General features: G+C 43.9%; 1 protein-coding gene across 1 annotated transcript in view; it reads left to right on the top strand.

The window, feature by feature from the left end:
* The window catches only part of LOC126293228 (trithorax group protein osa-like), a 54,830-nt gene extending 38,676 nt beyond the window's left edge, over positions 1 to 16,154 (top strand). Inside the window, exon 5 of the mRNA XM_049986349.1 lies at positions 16,009 to 16,154. Within this exon, the coding sequence (XP_049842306.1) occupies positions 16,009 to 16,154 (146 nt within the window). The remainder of the gene's footprint in view (positions 1 to 16,008) is intronic.
* The last annotated feature ends 1,720 nt before the right edge of the window (positions 16,155 to 17,874 follow it).

Raw genomic sequence — 17,874 nt, 5'->3', positions numbered from 1 at the left:
GTGAAGTAACACATCTGACAATATTTCAAAATGTTTACTGTGAGGAATAAACAATAAAAAAAAGAAAGGCAGTCTCTCCGTATGTAAATTTTTTGCCCACCTTACATTCCGAATCTCATCTTACGTAACATTCGATACCTTGTTTGTCCACACTGTAAACTACGTGGTAAATATATCCGGACAACCCTGTCTAATACAGACTTGACCACGAAACATCACGAGACGTGACCTCCATAATAAAAATAGGCACGGAGTACTGTGCTGTCAGCAGGGAAACAGTAATAGCGGAATTGATCGGTCAGGAGAGCTCTGCGGTTCCGATGTGGACTAGTCATTTAATATCACTTGAGTAGCAAAGCCATCACGGACATTTAAGTCCTAAAACAGCCCTTGCCGATAGTGATGTGTTCATGAACTGGGAGCCCTAACGAACAATCACAGGTAACCAAAGACGAGACACATGTCATGTACTGAAGGACTGGCACGAACGAGATGGTAACTATAAAAAAATCGCAAGAAATCAACGGAGGAATCACTCAGAGTCCTTAGAGCAGCTCAGCTAGGACAGTTAAAGTTAAAAAGTTAGTGTGCAGAGGTCGAGCACCTCCACATAAACGAGACATTTCTGCAGTTGGTGCTAAGCCGTGCTTCAGGTGGGGTAAAGAGAGACGCCAGTGGAGAATGGATGACTGAAAAAGAGTGAATTGAATCAGATCATCCCCTCTCGTAGTCAGATGGGAGAGTTTCAGTTGGACAAATGCCTGGAGAACCTCGCCTACCATACTTTGTAGTGCCATCAATGAAGTGCTGGGGGAGGTTTTGTCACAGTATGGGGCTCTTTTTTGAAATTAGGATGTGATTCATCTACTGCGCTAAAGAAAAAGCGGAAGAATATGAACACTTTTTACCGGATTGTGTAGTGCGTACAGCAGAGGAACATTTCGGATACCTTCCTACATCACTGTCATATCTGGTTTCACCTCTTGAGGAAGACTGGGATGCCATTGCTCCACAGACATGTAGACACCTCACTGAAAGTATCTCCAGCACATTTCAGGCCATCGTAAAAGTGAAAAGTGGACTCCATATTAGTGTCCTGATGCCTTTGATTAGCTACTGTACAATGCATGGTAGAGGGCACCTTGTACCTCTGCTAGTCACTGCACTTTCTGTTCCGCTCTCATCTGTAGCAAGGGACAAACCACTGCGTTGATGCTTCTCTCATCTTGTGTTGGTGACAGTAGGATCTTTCTACATTCATTTGCAAAAGACGGTTCTCTTAAGCTTCTCAACAGTGATTCTCGAAAACAACGTCGACCTCCCTCCAGAGATTCCCGTTGAAGCCCACAGAGGTTTTCCGTAACACTCGTATGTTGATCAAACCTACCGGTACCAAATTTAACTACACGCCTCTGAACTGCTTCGACATCTTCCTTTTATCAGGCTTCGTTGGGATCCCAAGCACTCGATCAGTACTAAAGTCAAGGCTTCCAATCAAATGAACACATACTATGTGAGATATAAGGGTGGTTCAGCAACTCAGAAGCAGTGTATATTTACAGAAAAATTGTAAAAAAATTGTTGTCATCGTGTTATTATTTGTCATAAGCAGGAAGAATGATAGGCTACATGGGCGAATAAAAAGTGATTTCTATCGCTCTTAGCAGAGTTTGTTCTACTGTTCCACACAGTTGCCTGTCACCAGACACCCGGATGCAAGTTTGTTTCATTCACTGTTCCTTTTAAGGAAGGCCGTACATAAAGTATAAAACATTGCCGCTGTAAAGGGTGTCTTTGGAATCAGCGTAACAAAATTAGCATATAGTCACATTGTCGCGACTACTGCATTGTGTTTATTGCCTTGCGATTTGATGTATGAAATTTTAGTTTCACACCGTAACAATAAATCAGCATTTTATGAGTGATAGGAAACTCTCGCTAAATGTGTTGTCTGTTCCAGCTGTTTAACGGGACTCCTACTGTCAGTGAATGTAGCGCTCGTTAGCGTGTTACGTAGAAGCGAGTAAAGTAACAGCCATTCGCATTTCTTCTGTGCCATCTTTTGTTGGCTTGACCTTGTAGATATTGTTTGTAAAATCGTGGACATCAACAAAGGGTGCTGAGGAACACTCTCTCAACGCGGGGCTCATGATACACTATCCTGTGTTGTGTACATTACGTTTAGACTGTAAAGAACGATAACTAATTTGAGATACTAAGTGATGACGTAGGCAGGAATAGATTTCAAACAGTTGAGAGTATGGAGTCATACAAGATCCACGTGCGAACCACATTACTGTACGTTAGTACTCCAAGTAGCACCGTCGCTGTGGTTATTGGCGACGGAACCTTGCTCATGCTTCTTTTACAGTCTAAGGGTTTGATCGCACCTCGTAATAACATAATTATGTACACAGCTGTCAGCGCTGATATACGGAAGCAGTGAGATTCCCTCTGCCGTGGAACTTGAAACCCATCTGGTTACGAACCCTTTCTACTAATCAATTCCATCTAGAAATCACACTTAAGTGCCTGGCAGAGGGTTCATCGAACCAGCTTCACAATAATTCTCTGATATTCGACTCTTGAACAGCGCGAGGAAAAAACGAACATCTATATCTTACCGTGCGAGTTATGATTTCCCTTACTTTGTTGTCATGATCCTTCCTCCTTATGTGGGTCAGCGGCAACAAAATATGTTCGCATTTAGAGGAGAAAGTTGATGATTGAAATTTCGCGACAAGATTCCACTGTAACAAAAAACGCCTTTGTTTTAATGATGTTGTGAGCTAACATCCCAAAGATGTTCGGGCACACATGCGATTCCTCTTCGTCGAAATGTCTTGGCTCGAACTCGTCTAGGGGTTGAACCGCACGTGTCGCATTACACGCCATAAATTAGACACTTGTGACCCTTTGGTTAAAATGTCTGGCTGGGGGCACGTTTGCGAAATATGAAGTTAACATAACATAGAATAACAGTAATAACAATATCGGGAACTAAATGAACGACCCAAATAATGTAAGCCACACAGTTTCGATTTGGCTAGAATAATATTTATTCAGAAAGCAAACTAACAGTGAAAGAGGTCGTATTTAGAGTTATTGCTACACTCGAGCGCATATCCATTTGACACAGTTCGATCATTCACAATCTCATTGCGAAATACCCACACGAAAAGTTCACACCAGGCGCGTGGCTGCTCACCGCTCAGAGACTAAGTCCCGCGATACCACACAACGGGAAATTTTCTGTCGTTTCACTTCCTAGCTGCCTAAAGACCGACTGTCCGCTTTCGCCTTTGTGGCACGCGGTCCTGGACGACGGGGTTCGTTTCACAATTCTTCTAGGCTGACTTTTCCGGCCATATATTTAAACGAGATCGCTATGCTCGTTAACTCGCAATGTCCACCCCAAATCCTGTATCTTGTCCGTGATAAACTCTCCCATATTTTGCCGTAATATAAAACGTGCTGCTCTTCTTTCAACTTTCTCAATGTGCTCCGTCAAACTTAGGACGTTGTCTATATTGACTTCCATACTTCGATAATCATACGACGTTTGGCGGAGGGAAATTGTTTCCCGGAGGAAGTTCAAATATTGATGGAAAATTAAGAGTAGCAGTAAATACGGCATGCAGTCAAAAGTATTGATATGCATATTAGAGGATATTAATATGGAATGTGTCCGTCCTTCACCATTATTACAGCTTGAGGTCTGCTTGGGACGCTTTGAAGAATGCGTCTGAATGTCTGTGGAGGAATGACAGTGCACTCTCCGTCAACAGCCGAAACCAGATGAGGCAACTGAGTGATACTGTGGGCTGTGTAGTGAAGTCGGACTTGCATATCGTCAGATGGTGTTCCGTTGGGTTCAAGTTGGGATTGTGGAGAGGCCACTCCATTTCAGGAATTTTGCTGTCCACAGCTTTATGATAGGATGCATTGTCATGATGATACAAAAAAAAATGTTGTCTCAGAATTGTTCCTGTACTGTATGCAATATACAATGTTGCACTGTACTTTTGATACAATCAGAGGTTTTGTATCCCGCGTGGGTCTGCTCCTGAAAACTGAAAGGTTGGCCTAATGAAGGAAGCGAGTAGGAGCAGGTGAGGTAAAACACGTCGGTAATGCAAGTAAGTAAAAGTGGTTTACTGGTGCATGAATATATACAGAGGCATACATAACTTTGTACAGATGAGCACGTAAGTGCGAAGCCTTAGACCCGTCCTAACTAGTGCAAAGTCTCTATATGAACCGAGGCTGAAGAGAAGTGTCCCGGCCGTCTGCTCTTGATCAAATGGGCTGAATCTGGAGCTAGAGGGCGCTGTCGTCGGTGTCGGTGTCGTGCTGCCAACCTAAGAACTTGCACCTACGCCGTGGCATCGTAGCTATCGATACCACAAGAGGAGGAAATTTTACTCTTCGTCACCCTTAGCTAGTTATAGTGCACTGAGGGGAACACTATGGAGGAGAACGAGGAAAACAGTGAAGCACTGATATTGATTAGAGAGAAGAACACACATATTTATTGGCGAGTACTAATTTTTTTACAAAACTGCTCAGGCAGCAAATCTTGAAGTTCAACAACTGTTGCAGAAGCTGACGCAGGATAGTAAACAGTTCTTGTCCCAGCAGAGCGATCACTGGAGACGGGCTGGGGTGGACTCGCTAGAAGCAGACGATGCGGCGCCAAGTACACAAGTAGAAGGCTGTGTTCCCGGTAGTCGAAAGGACTTGTAATTGCCCCGTCTGCTGTGGCGCCAACGCTGCAGCTCTCTGGTTCGACAATCGCTGGCTATATGGCGTCTCTGGAGTGGGTTGTCGACCTGTCGACGCCTGTGGTGGTGCATGGTGCTGCGCGCTGTGTTTACGACACCGCATACAATGCGTTTACTTCTGCATTTAGCGTTTTCTTAAGCGCAGTAGAGGGACACGACCTGAAACATGAAAAGCACCCCCATACACTCGCATACCGCAACACAACCCTTCTGTACTTCACTGTTGGCACTACACATGATAGCCGGTAACGTGCTCCAGGCATTTGTCAAACCTGAAGTCTCCCTCTGGATTGCCACAGTGTATGGCGGGATTCGTCACTCCAAATTACTCGCTTCCAGTCATCCACATCACTTCAAGCATCACTTACTATTAAGCACTGAAACATACAGGTTATGCAGACCTGCTCGCCCATTGTACCGCATTCTTGTACTCCCTACGCACAGACATTGTGCTCACTGGACTGCTAGCAGCGACTCATTCCGCTGGTTTCGTACGAGTTTTTCAACCATCCTCCCCAACGATCGACGATCCCTGTCGTTCCGTACACGAGGAATCATAAATGCAAACAATTTAGATTAGGCTTCATCGTTACTGTTATTGATAGTAAATAAAACAAAAAGTTTACTGTTACCAGTCACTGTTTATTTATATCCACGGCGGGTTTCAAAGGCTTAAACCTCAATCATTTGGTAAATTTACATTAGTTAGTATGACGTGTGTGTGTGTGTGTGTGTGTGTGTGTGTTTTGTGTTGCGGAATATTTTTTTTGCCACAAGTTCCTCCAAAAAAACCATAACACACACACACACAGAAGTGTCATACTAAAAATATGTAAATCCACCTGATGACGGAGGTTTAAACCTTTGAAACGCGTGTTTCACTTAGCGTGACTATCATATCATGATCAGTAGACTTGCGCAGCTTCAGAAGTGTTGAATTATACCTGATGTATTCGTTACTCAGGTGACATCCAGTGACTAGCGCACGTTTCAAGTCACTGATGACCCATTCAGTCAGGCTGCTGTTCTACTGGCAACACAGTACTCCAAGGCTACTTTTTTACTGTCTGGAGTGCGCCTCGCGACATCCAGCAGTCAATTCCGTATTACATAGGGGTGTCGGGACACTTTTGATCCTGTGCGGCTGGTCCCGGCGGAGGTTCGAGTCCTCCCTCTGGCATGGGTACGTGTATGTGTTTGTCCTGAGGATAATTTAGGTTGCGTAGTGTGTAAGCTTAGGGACTCACTACCTTAGCAGTTAAGTCTCATAAGATTTCACACACATTTGAACATTTGAACATTTGAACACTTTTGATCAGATAGCGTAAATATATGTGAACAAGCTTTTAAGCTTTTTACATTGTCTATAATATTTACTGTAGACGATCATAGAAGCAGACAGTCTTTCTAATCGAGGGAAAAGCTGGAATGACTGGCTTTTAATTGCTGTATTCATTGCTTAATATTTGTTCTAGTTCCATTTCTTAACAAGTGGAGAATTTTGTTTAAAATACCGAGAGGTAAACAGCGGTAAAAGTGTAAGTTTCTTCTTATAATTTGGCTCTGTCGAGCCACCGTATTAAGAGGCCTAATTAAAAATCCTCATCGAAAATTACGTTACCAGTATAACAGGCATAACTGGGAACCTAGATTGTCATCTGACGGCAGTAAAAATGTTCCGTCGCTAAGGCGCGGCTAACTAAACAACTGAACAAAAAACGTGAACCCAAGAAGTAAAAGATTGTAGTAGGTTGCTGCGGCGATTTAAAAATAGCGCACCACGCATATAGACTAAAAATAAAACGAGCGCAGTTTCACGTGAGGTCAATTTGTAAAGGAAACGTCCGACTGCTGTGGACCGAACGAAGAATGTTTGCAATAATATTACTCACACTGCGCCCTGTAAAACCGATCTTTGTAATCGTTATAATCGATAGTAGCTACAATTACCACAGGCGGGTTCAAATTTCCAGCAAGACAGTCTAACAAAGAAACATCGCCAACTCGACCTCAGATTTTAAGGAGAAGATATCAGGTCCAGCAATTGGTCCCGCGCAAAACTTGGAAAGTACAGCTTTGAAATTCCGGATGCACCGTTCGTTTGTCACTCTGTCCGACCCACAGCAACCACCTATTGCCTGAGAGCCAAGTACTGCACAGCGGAATGACATGCGTTCGAGGAATCTTGAAGGCCAGGGCGCTTCAGTCTGGAACCGCGCTGCTGCTACGGTCGCAGGTTCGAATCCTGCCTCGGGCATGGATGTGTGTGATGTCTTTAGGTTAGTTAGGTTTAAGTAGTTCTAAGTTCTAGGGGACTGATGACCTCAGATGTTAAGTCCCATAGTCCTCAGAGCCATTTGAACCATTTTTTGAATAGAGTACCATTCAATGAAAAGTAAACAAATGCCACTAATTTCAGTTTGAAGAGTGAAAATGATATTGAAATATTAATTTTGGATGGCACCTCTCCAGATTCCGCAACAAACACAAAATTTCTAGGAATGTATATCGACTCTCACGAACAGATGAAGTAATGGGAACAAACAAAGTAATATACTTGCAAACAGGATGTCCTGTCATGAGTGTATAGGTCAGGGTCTTTTAGTTGCATTCTGTTCGTGTGTACACTCATTTCGTAACTGTGGAGTTCTTTTTCGGGGAACAGCTGCGCAGAATGAGAACATAGTTTCCAAACGACGTAGAATGGTCATAAGAATAATAACCGACTAGGAACACATACCAAAAATAACAGTGATAATTAGTGCACGAATAGCACTTCCAGGACCGTGGAATAAGATCTGGACTCAACTTATGTTTACACTCAGTATATCTCCTGGAAAATGTAATACCATCACATCAAGGAAGAAAATCAATTCATCAAACTAAACAATAACTTCTTTCACCTAAAATTCCAAACAAACCATCTGGTATGAAGGACTTCAGTTTTGTGCGCTCTCCATGAGATGTACAGTCATGACTACCGGTATCCACAAGATTTCCGGTATCATAGAGGGCATAATGTAAAAGACAAATCGATTGGAAATAAAGTATGACCTATAAATATAACTGAAGGTTTCATCCCTTCTACATAAAAACATAACTGCTGTCTTCTCATGATCTGTCTGAAGATGGACGTACGGAGACGGAATATTTTAAAGTCTCCTAAACTATGAACTTCTTTCTTCCCTACGGTCCAGACTTTTTACATATAAGAGCTGCGCTCCTCTCTTAGCTTTGGTCGCCTCTTAGGACCACTTAGAAAGAAGGTACTGATTGCACAAAAGGGAATATAAGAATAATAAAGGGTATTTGCCCGTAGTCATCACCTAGGTAGGTCTTCGAAGAGATAGGTGCTTCGACAACACTGTCACAACACATACAGGTTGGTAGTTATTGAACTATATCAGAAAAACGTTAATTAGTCATGAACTATGGCGTGCACACACTTTATTCAACATGTAAACGTCACTACAGGCGTTCTCGCTTCCCACGCCCGGGTTCCCGGGTTCGATTCCCGGCGGGGTTAGGGATTTTCTCTGCCTCGTGATGACTGGGTGTTGTGTGATGTCCTTAGGTTAGTTAGGTTTAAGTAGTTCTAAGTTCTAGGGGACTGATGACCTCAGATGTTAAGTCCCGTAGTGCTCAGAGCCATTTTGTTTGCTCAAGGCAGAATTCTATTTTCATAGAATATAAATCTGCATACTTTACTTCCTACGTAGCCAAGTTCAATCACTGGTTACGAAAAAAGAAAGGAGGGTAGCATATGAAAGTTCTGATACGAAATTTTTAAGAACTGCCGAAGTACATTAGAGGACTTATATACTCAGAAACTAGATGACTTGGAAAGAACCACTAGTTAGTAGTGTGTAAGGAAAGTTACAAGAAAACAGAAGGATATGGAATAAATATCTGCAGGAAATGAAAAAAAAGTCAGGTCAAACACGGGAAAGATGTGTTGACGGCCCAAGGAATAGGTGGGGATATTAAAAGGCTCGATATATCTTAACACGATAAATAAAGAAGAAGAAATTAATGCTGTATACATCGGCTGATGTAAGAGATACAGAATCTAAACAGCTACTATCTGAATTTTTTGTTCAAAACGTTCAAATGTGTGTGAAATGCTATGGGACTTAACTGATAAGGTCATCAGTCCCTAAGCTTACCCACTACTTAACCTAAATTATCCTAAGGACAAACACACACACACACACATGCCCGAGGGAGGACTCGAACCTGCGCCGGGACCAGCCCCACAGTCCAGGACTGCAGCGCCTCAGACCGCAAGGCTAATCAGCCGTGGCGAATTTTTGTGACACGAGGAATCCATCTAGGCATTATCGGATTATTAAGTGCCGGCGATTCGTGTAGATGGTCCACTGTGACAAAGGGTTTTGAAATATATGGTGGTCAGGTATCACATTATTTAGTTACGAAGGCTAAGGCATTGTTGTAAATAAAGTCAACAGACCCAAGCGATCTGTACCAAAAAAAATCATGTTTGTAAACTTAATCACTGCGTGAGTCGCCGTACAGCAACTCAACTACAACCAACAGCGATTAACAAACTTAGTATCAATCACGCACGCAGGGGCGGTAACATACGCGCTGCGTCTTACACAAGTGAATGCCTGACTACTTTCACTTTGCTAAGAAGTTACGGCCGCCAGACGGACGTAAATCTCTCTCCTGGACAGCAACAGCCTCGTGTAATAACATACATATTCTCGTTAAACTGTGCACAATTAAGAGCGATTGTAGACGTCCGTGGGTCGGTTCGACCGCAGTGCACTTCGTCAAACCTGTCGTGAGTTCGTGCTGACCCATCACAACCATTCTGCGCTTTTTCGATACATTACCACATTACGGGAAGTGTTCGCCGAAAAAACCGAGAATCAAAATTTCTAAAACTTTCGCTCCAGGACTTACCAGACAAAATATGACCCACTCCACTTCCAGAGAACACAGGTCGCCATGGAGGGCTGTGGACGGTGTAGGACTGGTACCACGCTGGCGTGTCACCCTCCATCGTCGACGTTAATCGTAGTGAGGTAGTCTGTGTGTAACAGCCGGTTATGTGGAGCCAATATAGTAAGGTGTGTCGACGTGTCAGAATGTGCCGAAGGAACTGCTGCGTGTGGACATGCCCACTACAACACCATGAATGAAGCTACCCTATTTGTTGGTCTATCATCGCGGACCGTCCACCTTGTCTAAACGGGTTAGTACTCCGTCGTGGCCACGCAACACGGCGTAACAGCAATATTTGAAACCCAACTGCAGCTACTGTCACTAAATACAGATCCATCTCAACCAGTTGGCGAGCGAACACTGCGGAGAGAACTACATGTAACGAGAGTTTGCGGTCGGGTATCTCGCAAAAGAGCATTGCCCACAGCAGCACATAAAGCTGCACGTCTGTAATGGACCAGACAACACAGAAACTGGACAGTAGCTCTCTGCAGGCGGGTGTCGTTGTCAGTTCAGAGACGTTCAGAGACGATGATTGTATCAGGATGAGAATGAATCCTAACATAAAGCAGCATATGTGAAGTGATGCCTTGTGGACAATAGCATTCCGCAGATGGGCCGGTCTGTTCAGAATCCCTACATGGACCCTACTGAATATCTCTGGCATGAGTTAGAAGATCGACGTCGCTCCAAACCCCAATGGCCAAACCCACTAACTTGTCTGGTTTCAGATCTTGAGGGCGAATGGTCTATCATTCCTCCATAGGCATCCAAGCACCTCACTTAACTTGTGCTGAGCAGTGTTAAAGCCGTCGTAATCGTGAAGGGAGTGCACACATTACACTGACGCTCACTCGCAGGTATCCGAACGCTTTTTATCAGAAGTGTATGCAGTAGCTAATAGGAATCACTAAATTAATGATTTCTTTCGGCGGAAGGCACAAATTGATCACTTGTAATTTCGGTGTGTGGAGCAGAAGATTAATTATTATTGATCTGGCTGTTATGGATGTTTAGGTTGATTATTGGTTTTCTTATTTATTTGTTTTATTCTACGTTTCTTGAAAAATGACAGGATTGCTGGAGTCGTTGTTATTGATTTGCGATGTTGTGGTTACGTTGGGGCCTGATAGCATATGTTACATTGTTGTGAGTGAAACGAACAGCAATCACTTTTAAATTCGTAATTATCGGCTAGAATATGATCCTCCCTTCCCACCCTCCCCTCTCCCCGCCCGCACTGTTCCTCCTCTCCCACCGATCCTCCCAGAAACCTTAGTGACAGATTGACCGGTAATATAGCCCTAAGTCGAAGCTAATCTGAAAGGTGGTAAAGTGGTTCTGAGTAGGCCAAGCCATCGAAAGGGCAGAGCAGAAAATGGTTATGATAACAGAGTGCTCTGCAGTGTAACCCTAGTACTAGGTTGGGTTGAAATGTGATTACTTTGTTATACGTTGACGAAGGCAACGAAAGTGAAGACAAAAAAATTATTTTGGTAACAGGTTGATCTGTGGCGTACCTGAGGTCCGGGTTAGCCTTTAATGTGACAAATTCGTTGTGAGTTGGTGAAGGACCTGAGGACTACATTGGGTTGGGATGTGTTATTTTGTTGTGAGTTGACGAAGGGAACGAATGTGAACACCAAAAAATTATTGCCGTAACAGATTGATCTGTGGGGTACCTGAGGTCCGGGTTAAACTCTAATGCGACAGATTCGTTGTGAGTTGGCGAAGCCAACGAATCGAAACACCAAAATATGATTGTAGTTACATGTTTGTCTTCAGCTTAGTCCCACGTATGGGCCACGTTGCAATGTAATAAACTGGTTGCGAACTGGTATAGTCAACGAATGTGAACACCAGAAAAAACTTGTGATAACAGACTGATATGTAGCGTAGCCCGAGGTCTACGTTCGTTGTTGCAATCATCTACATCTGTGTCTTACATTCGACTTTAATGCAGTTTTCGAGGATATGGTTAACTTGAGATCCAATAGCATAAAATAACAGCTACTTATGTTTCTAAAACATAGAAAATTCCAAATGAGCAATGTAATTGGTTACCTGCATCATATGCATGATTCGTCTTGTTCATTTCCCATCATTCTTCTTGCGAACCGTTACCAACAGCAGCACGCAACTGAATATTCGCGGACAGCGTCAATCCACTTTTACCTAGAAATGAATTAAGCTTCAGTTTTGTTGGCAATATGTCTTTTTGTTAACAGACCATGATTCTTCAATCTGCTTAAGCCAAAGGATCATAACTACTTCTCGGAGTTCACTCGCACTCCATTGTTTGCCATTCGAAGACTTCACAACAATCTTAAAACTAACTGAAATTCCATTTTCGGGTTGTTGGAGGCGATTTCTTCCCGCATCGTCGGAGCAGCAAATGTGGTGCATTCTTACAGTTTTGCAGTTGTGTTCAGCTCGGCGTGGACGCAGTAGTGCAGTTCGGTCTTCACATAAGTGATTGCTGGCAGCAACCGTACGGCCACCAGAAAGAGACGCCATTATCCCTGGTCGCCAATGATTTCAGCATTGTCTGGTAGCAAACCATCTCACAATCTGTGAATACTGCTCAGGTTGCATAGTATTGCACGACTCCTTACGTTCTGATGATGCTATATAACATAGAAATCTCTCTACCAATTTAATTCAAAGTACTAAGACAGCGTTTCGGTAAGAATAGTTGAGGCAGACAGTGCAATCAACCTCACAAGGGCAGGCCAGCTTCGACAACTATGCTAGAGCTCCGTCTCTAATAAACTACCTATCGACGGCGCGTTTATCTCTAACTCCCCTTTCCATTTTTAATTATTAGCATTTTGCCTCGTCCATAGCATGCTGAACGTTTTGCTGTGATCCTATGATGCTTTTCCTGTTTGAAATCTCCGTAAAAAAGATTGTTTATACAGGGGTTGGACAACACAGTAAGAACACCTCGATAAAAACATGTACTTTCCGGAACATCGTTTCTGATAAATTTTCAACACACTCACGTTGTACCTAATTTTGCCTCCTTCTGTAACATCGTGCGCGGTGCTCCTGTTACCCAGACATTTGTCGTACTGGTGTTATGCTGACTTACCAATGTGGACCTTGCAGATTTCCAGCGATGGCAAACAGTCGATGCTGGGTTAGGTGCTACAGCAAAGAAACCGGTCGCGAAAGCGGTAGGGGCACTAATGCTGCTTTATTTGCTATCATGCCGAAGTTCTCGCGATAAATATAGCAGTAAAAAGATATAAGCTTATCGATAGAGAGAAAATGTATTATGCAGAACTGTTATTTCTAATACGAAGACCACCATCTCGCAAGTAAAACCTGAGTTTTATATGCCTCCTGTCAAAACACTGCCAACGAAAATAGCACCACAGGAACTGGTTAAATGAAAGTTTCATAGTCTCACTACAATTTATAAATCACAAGTAGCCCAGGCAAACGCACAGCAGTTTCCCCAGTGGTGCACATCGTACAAAGCCTGCACTATCAGTTAAAAAATGCAAGCAAATCCGATGAATTCAAGTGTGAATTGCTCCCCGACTACTGAAGATCCTCATGGCGATACGTACAGTCCACATTCTCTATTGTATTTCTCACTGATCTTTTATATATACTGATAAAACCAGACGAATGTAGAAGTGCATTAGTTCGCGTTATAAAGTGGATGATCTTAGTAGTCTGGATACTCACGTCGTGGCTTCCACCAGATCCTTCATTCCAAAGGAGGGTAGTTTATAAGCTTTTGTCTTACATGACACCGAAAATTACCACGCATCTATTCACATGATAATCATGAGGATGAAATATAGACTACCCTTACGAAGCTGAACCGAAGAAGAGCGAAACATCCTGTTCACACGTTTCGTGGAACAGACTCCACGAGACACGGAATGCGTTTCAACCGCCATCCTCAGTGAGCAAAGATTGGTAACAGCTGGGCTCACATCTCATCAAAGACGTCCCAGATGCGCTCTGTAGTCTTCGAGAATCGGACGCACACGATCAGACAACAGTATCCTATATCATTTGGCAGTCAGAAAAGAAGGTAGAATACCACGGTTCGTCCCATGTAAATACAATCAACTCGAGAATACCTCCATCACCTGCCTGAAATAAGCCCAGCAGGGCGTGTTCATAAAGTAATGCATGTATTGTAAAATATTTTTCATTCAGCGTATAGTTACAAATAGGGGTGTACCAACCGCGCATCGACACTTCTTTCCAGCCATTTTTCCAGGCACGTTATGAATGGTGCAAGGCATCGACGGGAACTTCGTTCAGGCATGTAGTCAGGGCAGTTCATTTGCCTAAATGAAGTCAAAACGGTGTTCTCTGAGGGCGGTATTAGTCCTTGGAAACGAAAATAAGTCTGCCGAAGCCAAGTCAGGATTGTAGAGGGACTCGGCAACGTCACCAATTCTTCCTTCGCCAGAAACTCACGCGCAGAACGGTGTGGCTGGGATTTCTGTCGTGATGGACCATAGCGTCGCCAGTCTGTTCTGGAAGTACAAACTCTTTGTGGATGACAAAGAAAATCAGAATTATTTTCACTTTTAAATTGTTCATTCTTGCCTTCTGAAGTCTGGAAAATGCCGGGGTGTAACACTGGGCACTCTGGAGCTTTCTCTTCACGTCATGGATTAGTTACGCTGTCCCAGATACCAGCACTGTGTGCTGGTCCGGGAGAGTTAAAGTGAATTTTGTGTGTGTTTTTGATAACAGCATGTTTACGTGAATGATAGGTTGTGACAGTTTTTTTTTCGAACAGGTGTTGGAGAGAGTAGGTTGACTACGGAGAAAAATGTAGGAAGCTATTAAAAAAGACAGCTGTTCCTATCTTCGGAACGAACCACGACACAAGAAAGGCAATCATTAATGTCCCTCTGGGATCTAAACATTTTTTTAAATATTTCTTCTATTTTGATTTTGGTCACAGTTCTTTAGGGTGTTCGACTCAAACAGGGGACGCTGCATGTGTATACAGGGTGTTACAAAAAGGTACGGCCAAACTTTCAGGAAACATTCCTCACACACAAATAAACAAAAGATGTTATGTGTACATGTGTCCGGAAACGCTTAATTTCCATGTTAGACCTCATTTTAGTTTCGTCAGTATGTTCTTCCATCTACGCTCAGTGGATCACGTTATCATGATTTCATACGGGATACTCTACCTGTGCTGCTAGAACATGTGCCTTTACAAGTACGACACAACATGTAGTTCATGCACGATGGAGCTCCTGCACATTTCAGTCGAAGTGTTCGTACGCTTCTCAACAACAGATTCGGTGACCGATGGATTGGTAGAGGCGGATCAATTCTATGGCCTCCACGCTCTCCTGACCTCAGTCCTCTTGACTTTCATTTATGGGGGCATTTGAAAGCTCTTGTCTACGCAACCCCGGTACCAAATGTAGAGACTCTTCGTGCTCGTATTGTGGGCGGCTGTGATACAATACGCCATTCTCCAGGGCTGCATCAGCGCATCAGGGATTCCATGCGATAGAGGGTGAATGAATGTATCCTCGCTAACGGAGGACATTTTGAACATTTCCTGTAACAAAGTGTTTGAAGTCACGCTGGTACGTTCTGTTGCAGTTTCCACTCCATGATTAATGTGATTTGAAGAGAAGTAATATAGTGAGCTCTAACATGGAAAGTAAGCGTTTCCGGACACATGTCCACATAACATATTTTCTTTCTTTGTGGGTGAGGAATGTTGCCTGAAAGTTTGGCCGTACCTTTTTGTAACACCCTGTAATACGTATACATTGAAAAAATACGAACTACAAATCCAGAAGTATTAGGTTCGATCCTTGATCTGTCAGAGAATTTTCAGTGCCTTGCCTCGTCTTTCAACTCTGAGAATGACTCGTTAATGTGAAAAATTCCAAATTACAGCGCATTTCGAAATTTCGAAGTTCATGTTAAAGTATGGGCCCGCCTGTAACAGACCGGGGAAGTCACTTCAGAGTTCGAAGAGATGCAAGGACCATGTCTAATGAAGCACTGGGGTGTTCAAAGCAACCTTCTGGTCGAGGCCACGTTTGCCCGATGTCCATCCATACTCAGGAGGATCTCGATTGCCACTGATGACCCTGCACCGAGGCAAGTGGTTGTTCACGCTGTTTTGTCCAACCCCTAGTGTCGGTCCAGCGAGCTGTGGGCACGCCATCTTCTGCTGGGGCAGTGTGTGTGCAGCAGTTACTCATTTGCTTTTTGTTTTTCGGTCCACGTATGCGAGGAACTAAAGGCAGCGCGCAGTGGGCGGCGAGCGAGCATTACCCGCCGCGGGGCTTCTCAAGGGACGACATGCAGAGGTACCTGCGCCACCACCAGTCCGTCATCCAGGACCTGCGGCTGCGCTCCGACTCAAGTAAAGCCCTCTGACTCTCTCTCTCGGCTCGTACTAACACCGCGGTAGCCTCACGTAGCACTAACACCGCCCACTGGCTCCGGCGGCGCTCCGGCCCTGACACCCTCTCCACCAGTCCACTTCTCTCTCCTACTCATCGCTTCGGCGCGCGTCTTCCAGCACTAACACCAGTAGCAAAGCTGTAGATCTTCTCTTCGTCGAGCTTTCTCAGTTGTGTTTTTCGATTTTTTTTCGCATAGTAGAGTTGTTGGTTAACGCTTTTGAAATGTGTCAGTTCTATATCGTCTTCGTTGATTCTGTCTGAGTCTTAGATAGCGCTGTCTTCGTAGTCTGTGTAGATTGTCACTGAACCAGTTCTAAGCTTGCGCTGCAATTTTGTCTTCGTATTGTCTTTTCAGAAAGGTGTGATGGCAGAATATCCTTCATTGTTTATTGTTTGCTACACATTTTCGAAAACATTGTTTATTCAGAAAAAAGTTTGTGAGTCTTTTTTCTGGGTTATAGAGACCGCAACTGTACTCTATTTTGGGCTGCTGCTTACAGTATCGGTACAACTTTCTGTAAAAAAAGCTCAACGAATTAGCGAAAACATTATGACCACCTACTTATTAGAATTTCTGGATTCTTATCTCCACAACAGCTATTCATCGTCCAGTAATGTGTGACATTGATAAATTACGACTTACATTTTTTCCTTTATTTGGAGGCTTGATTGGCCTGATATGTAATTAGGCTGAAAAACACTGCGTTACTGGAAAATGCTTATTTGTCTGTCAGTTGTCAAACAGACTGTTGGTAGTCGAAGAAAGAAAGGAAGATTCAGGCTTATCGAGCCATCGACGAGAAGTCATCAGAGATGGAGCACAAGCTCTGATCGGGGATGGTTGGGAAAGGATGTCGGGCGTCTCATTTCCAAAGGAAACACCCCGGCATCTGCCTTAAGTGATTTAGGGAAACCACCAAACACATAAATATAAATGGCCATCCTCAAGGATGTGAATTCACTGTCTTACAATTGCGCCATCTTCTTCAGTATCAGTGTTCGAGCCTGATAGTCTAAGCTTACCCACTGATCATCGTGTGCAGCACTCCGTCTTCAGGCCACGAGTGGCCTACCGGGACCATCTCACCGCCGTGTCATCCTTAGTGGAGGATGCGGACAGGAGGGGCGTGGGGTCAGCACACCGCTTTCCCGGTCGTTATGGTGGTTTTCTTGACTGAAGCCGCTGCTATTCGATCGAGTAGCTCCTCAATTGGCATCACGAGGCTGAGTGCTCCCCGAAAAATGGCAACAGCTCATGATGGCCAGGATGGTCACCCATCCAATTGCCGACCACGCCCGACTTTGCTTAACTTCGGTGATGTCACGGGAATCGGTGTATCCACTGTGGCAAGGTCGTTGCCACCGTCTGTAGCACCCCTAGAAACTAGCTATTGCCTCAGAAGGGTCGGTAATAATACAACAGGCGACCAATTCCAAACTGTAACAACGCCGAACGGGTGCCAATGGGGCATCGACACACTGAGTGCGAACCTAAATCCCCTGTCTGTTGTACACACACATTGTCGACTGCGCACTGCACAAGAATAGTAATCTGAAAGTGGCAATGTACAAGAGCACAGTATTGCGCAAGTTTGCTTAATTTTATAATACCCTAGTAACCCTAAAACAGGGGCTTGTTCCGTGTGCAAGAGGATGGTTCAGGTTGTTGACAGACCTCAGATCCCAAAGGC

This window comes from Schistocerca gregaria, chromosome 10 (assembly GCF_023897955.1).
Source record: "Schistocerca gregaria isolate iqSchGreg1 chromosome 10, iqSchGreg1.2, whole genome shotgun sequence".
NCBI lineage: Eukaryota > Metazoa > Arthropoda > Insecta > Orthoptera > Acrididae > Schistocerca > Schistocerca gregaria.
Note: the sequence above shows the minus strand (reverse complement) of the source record. Positions and strands in the feature narration are given on the sequence as shown.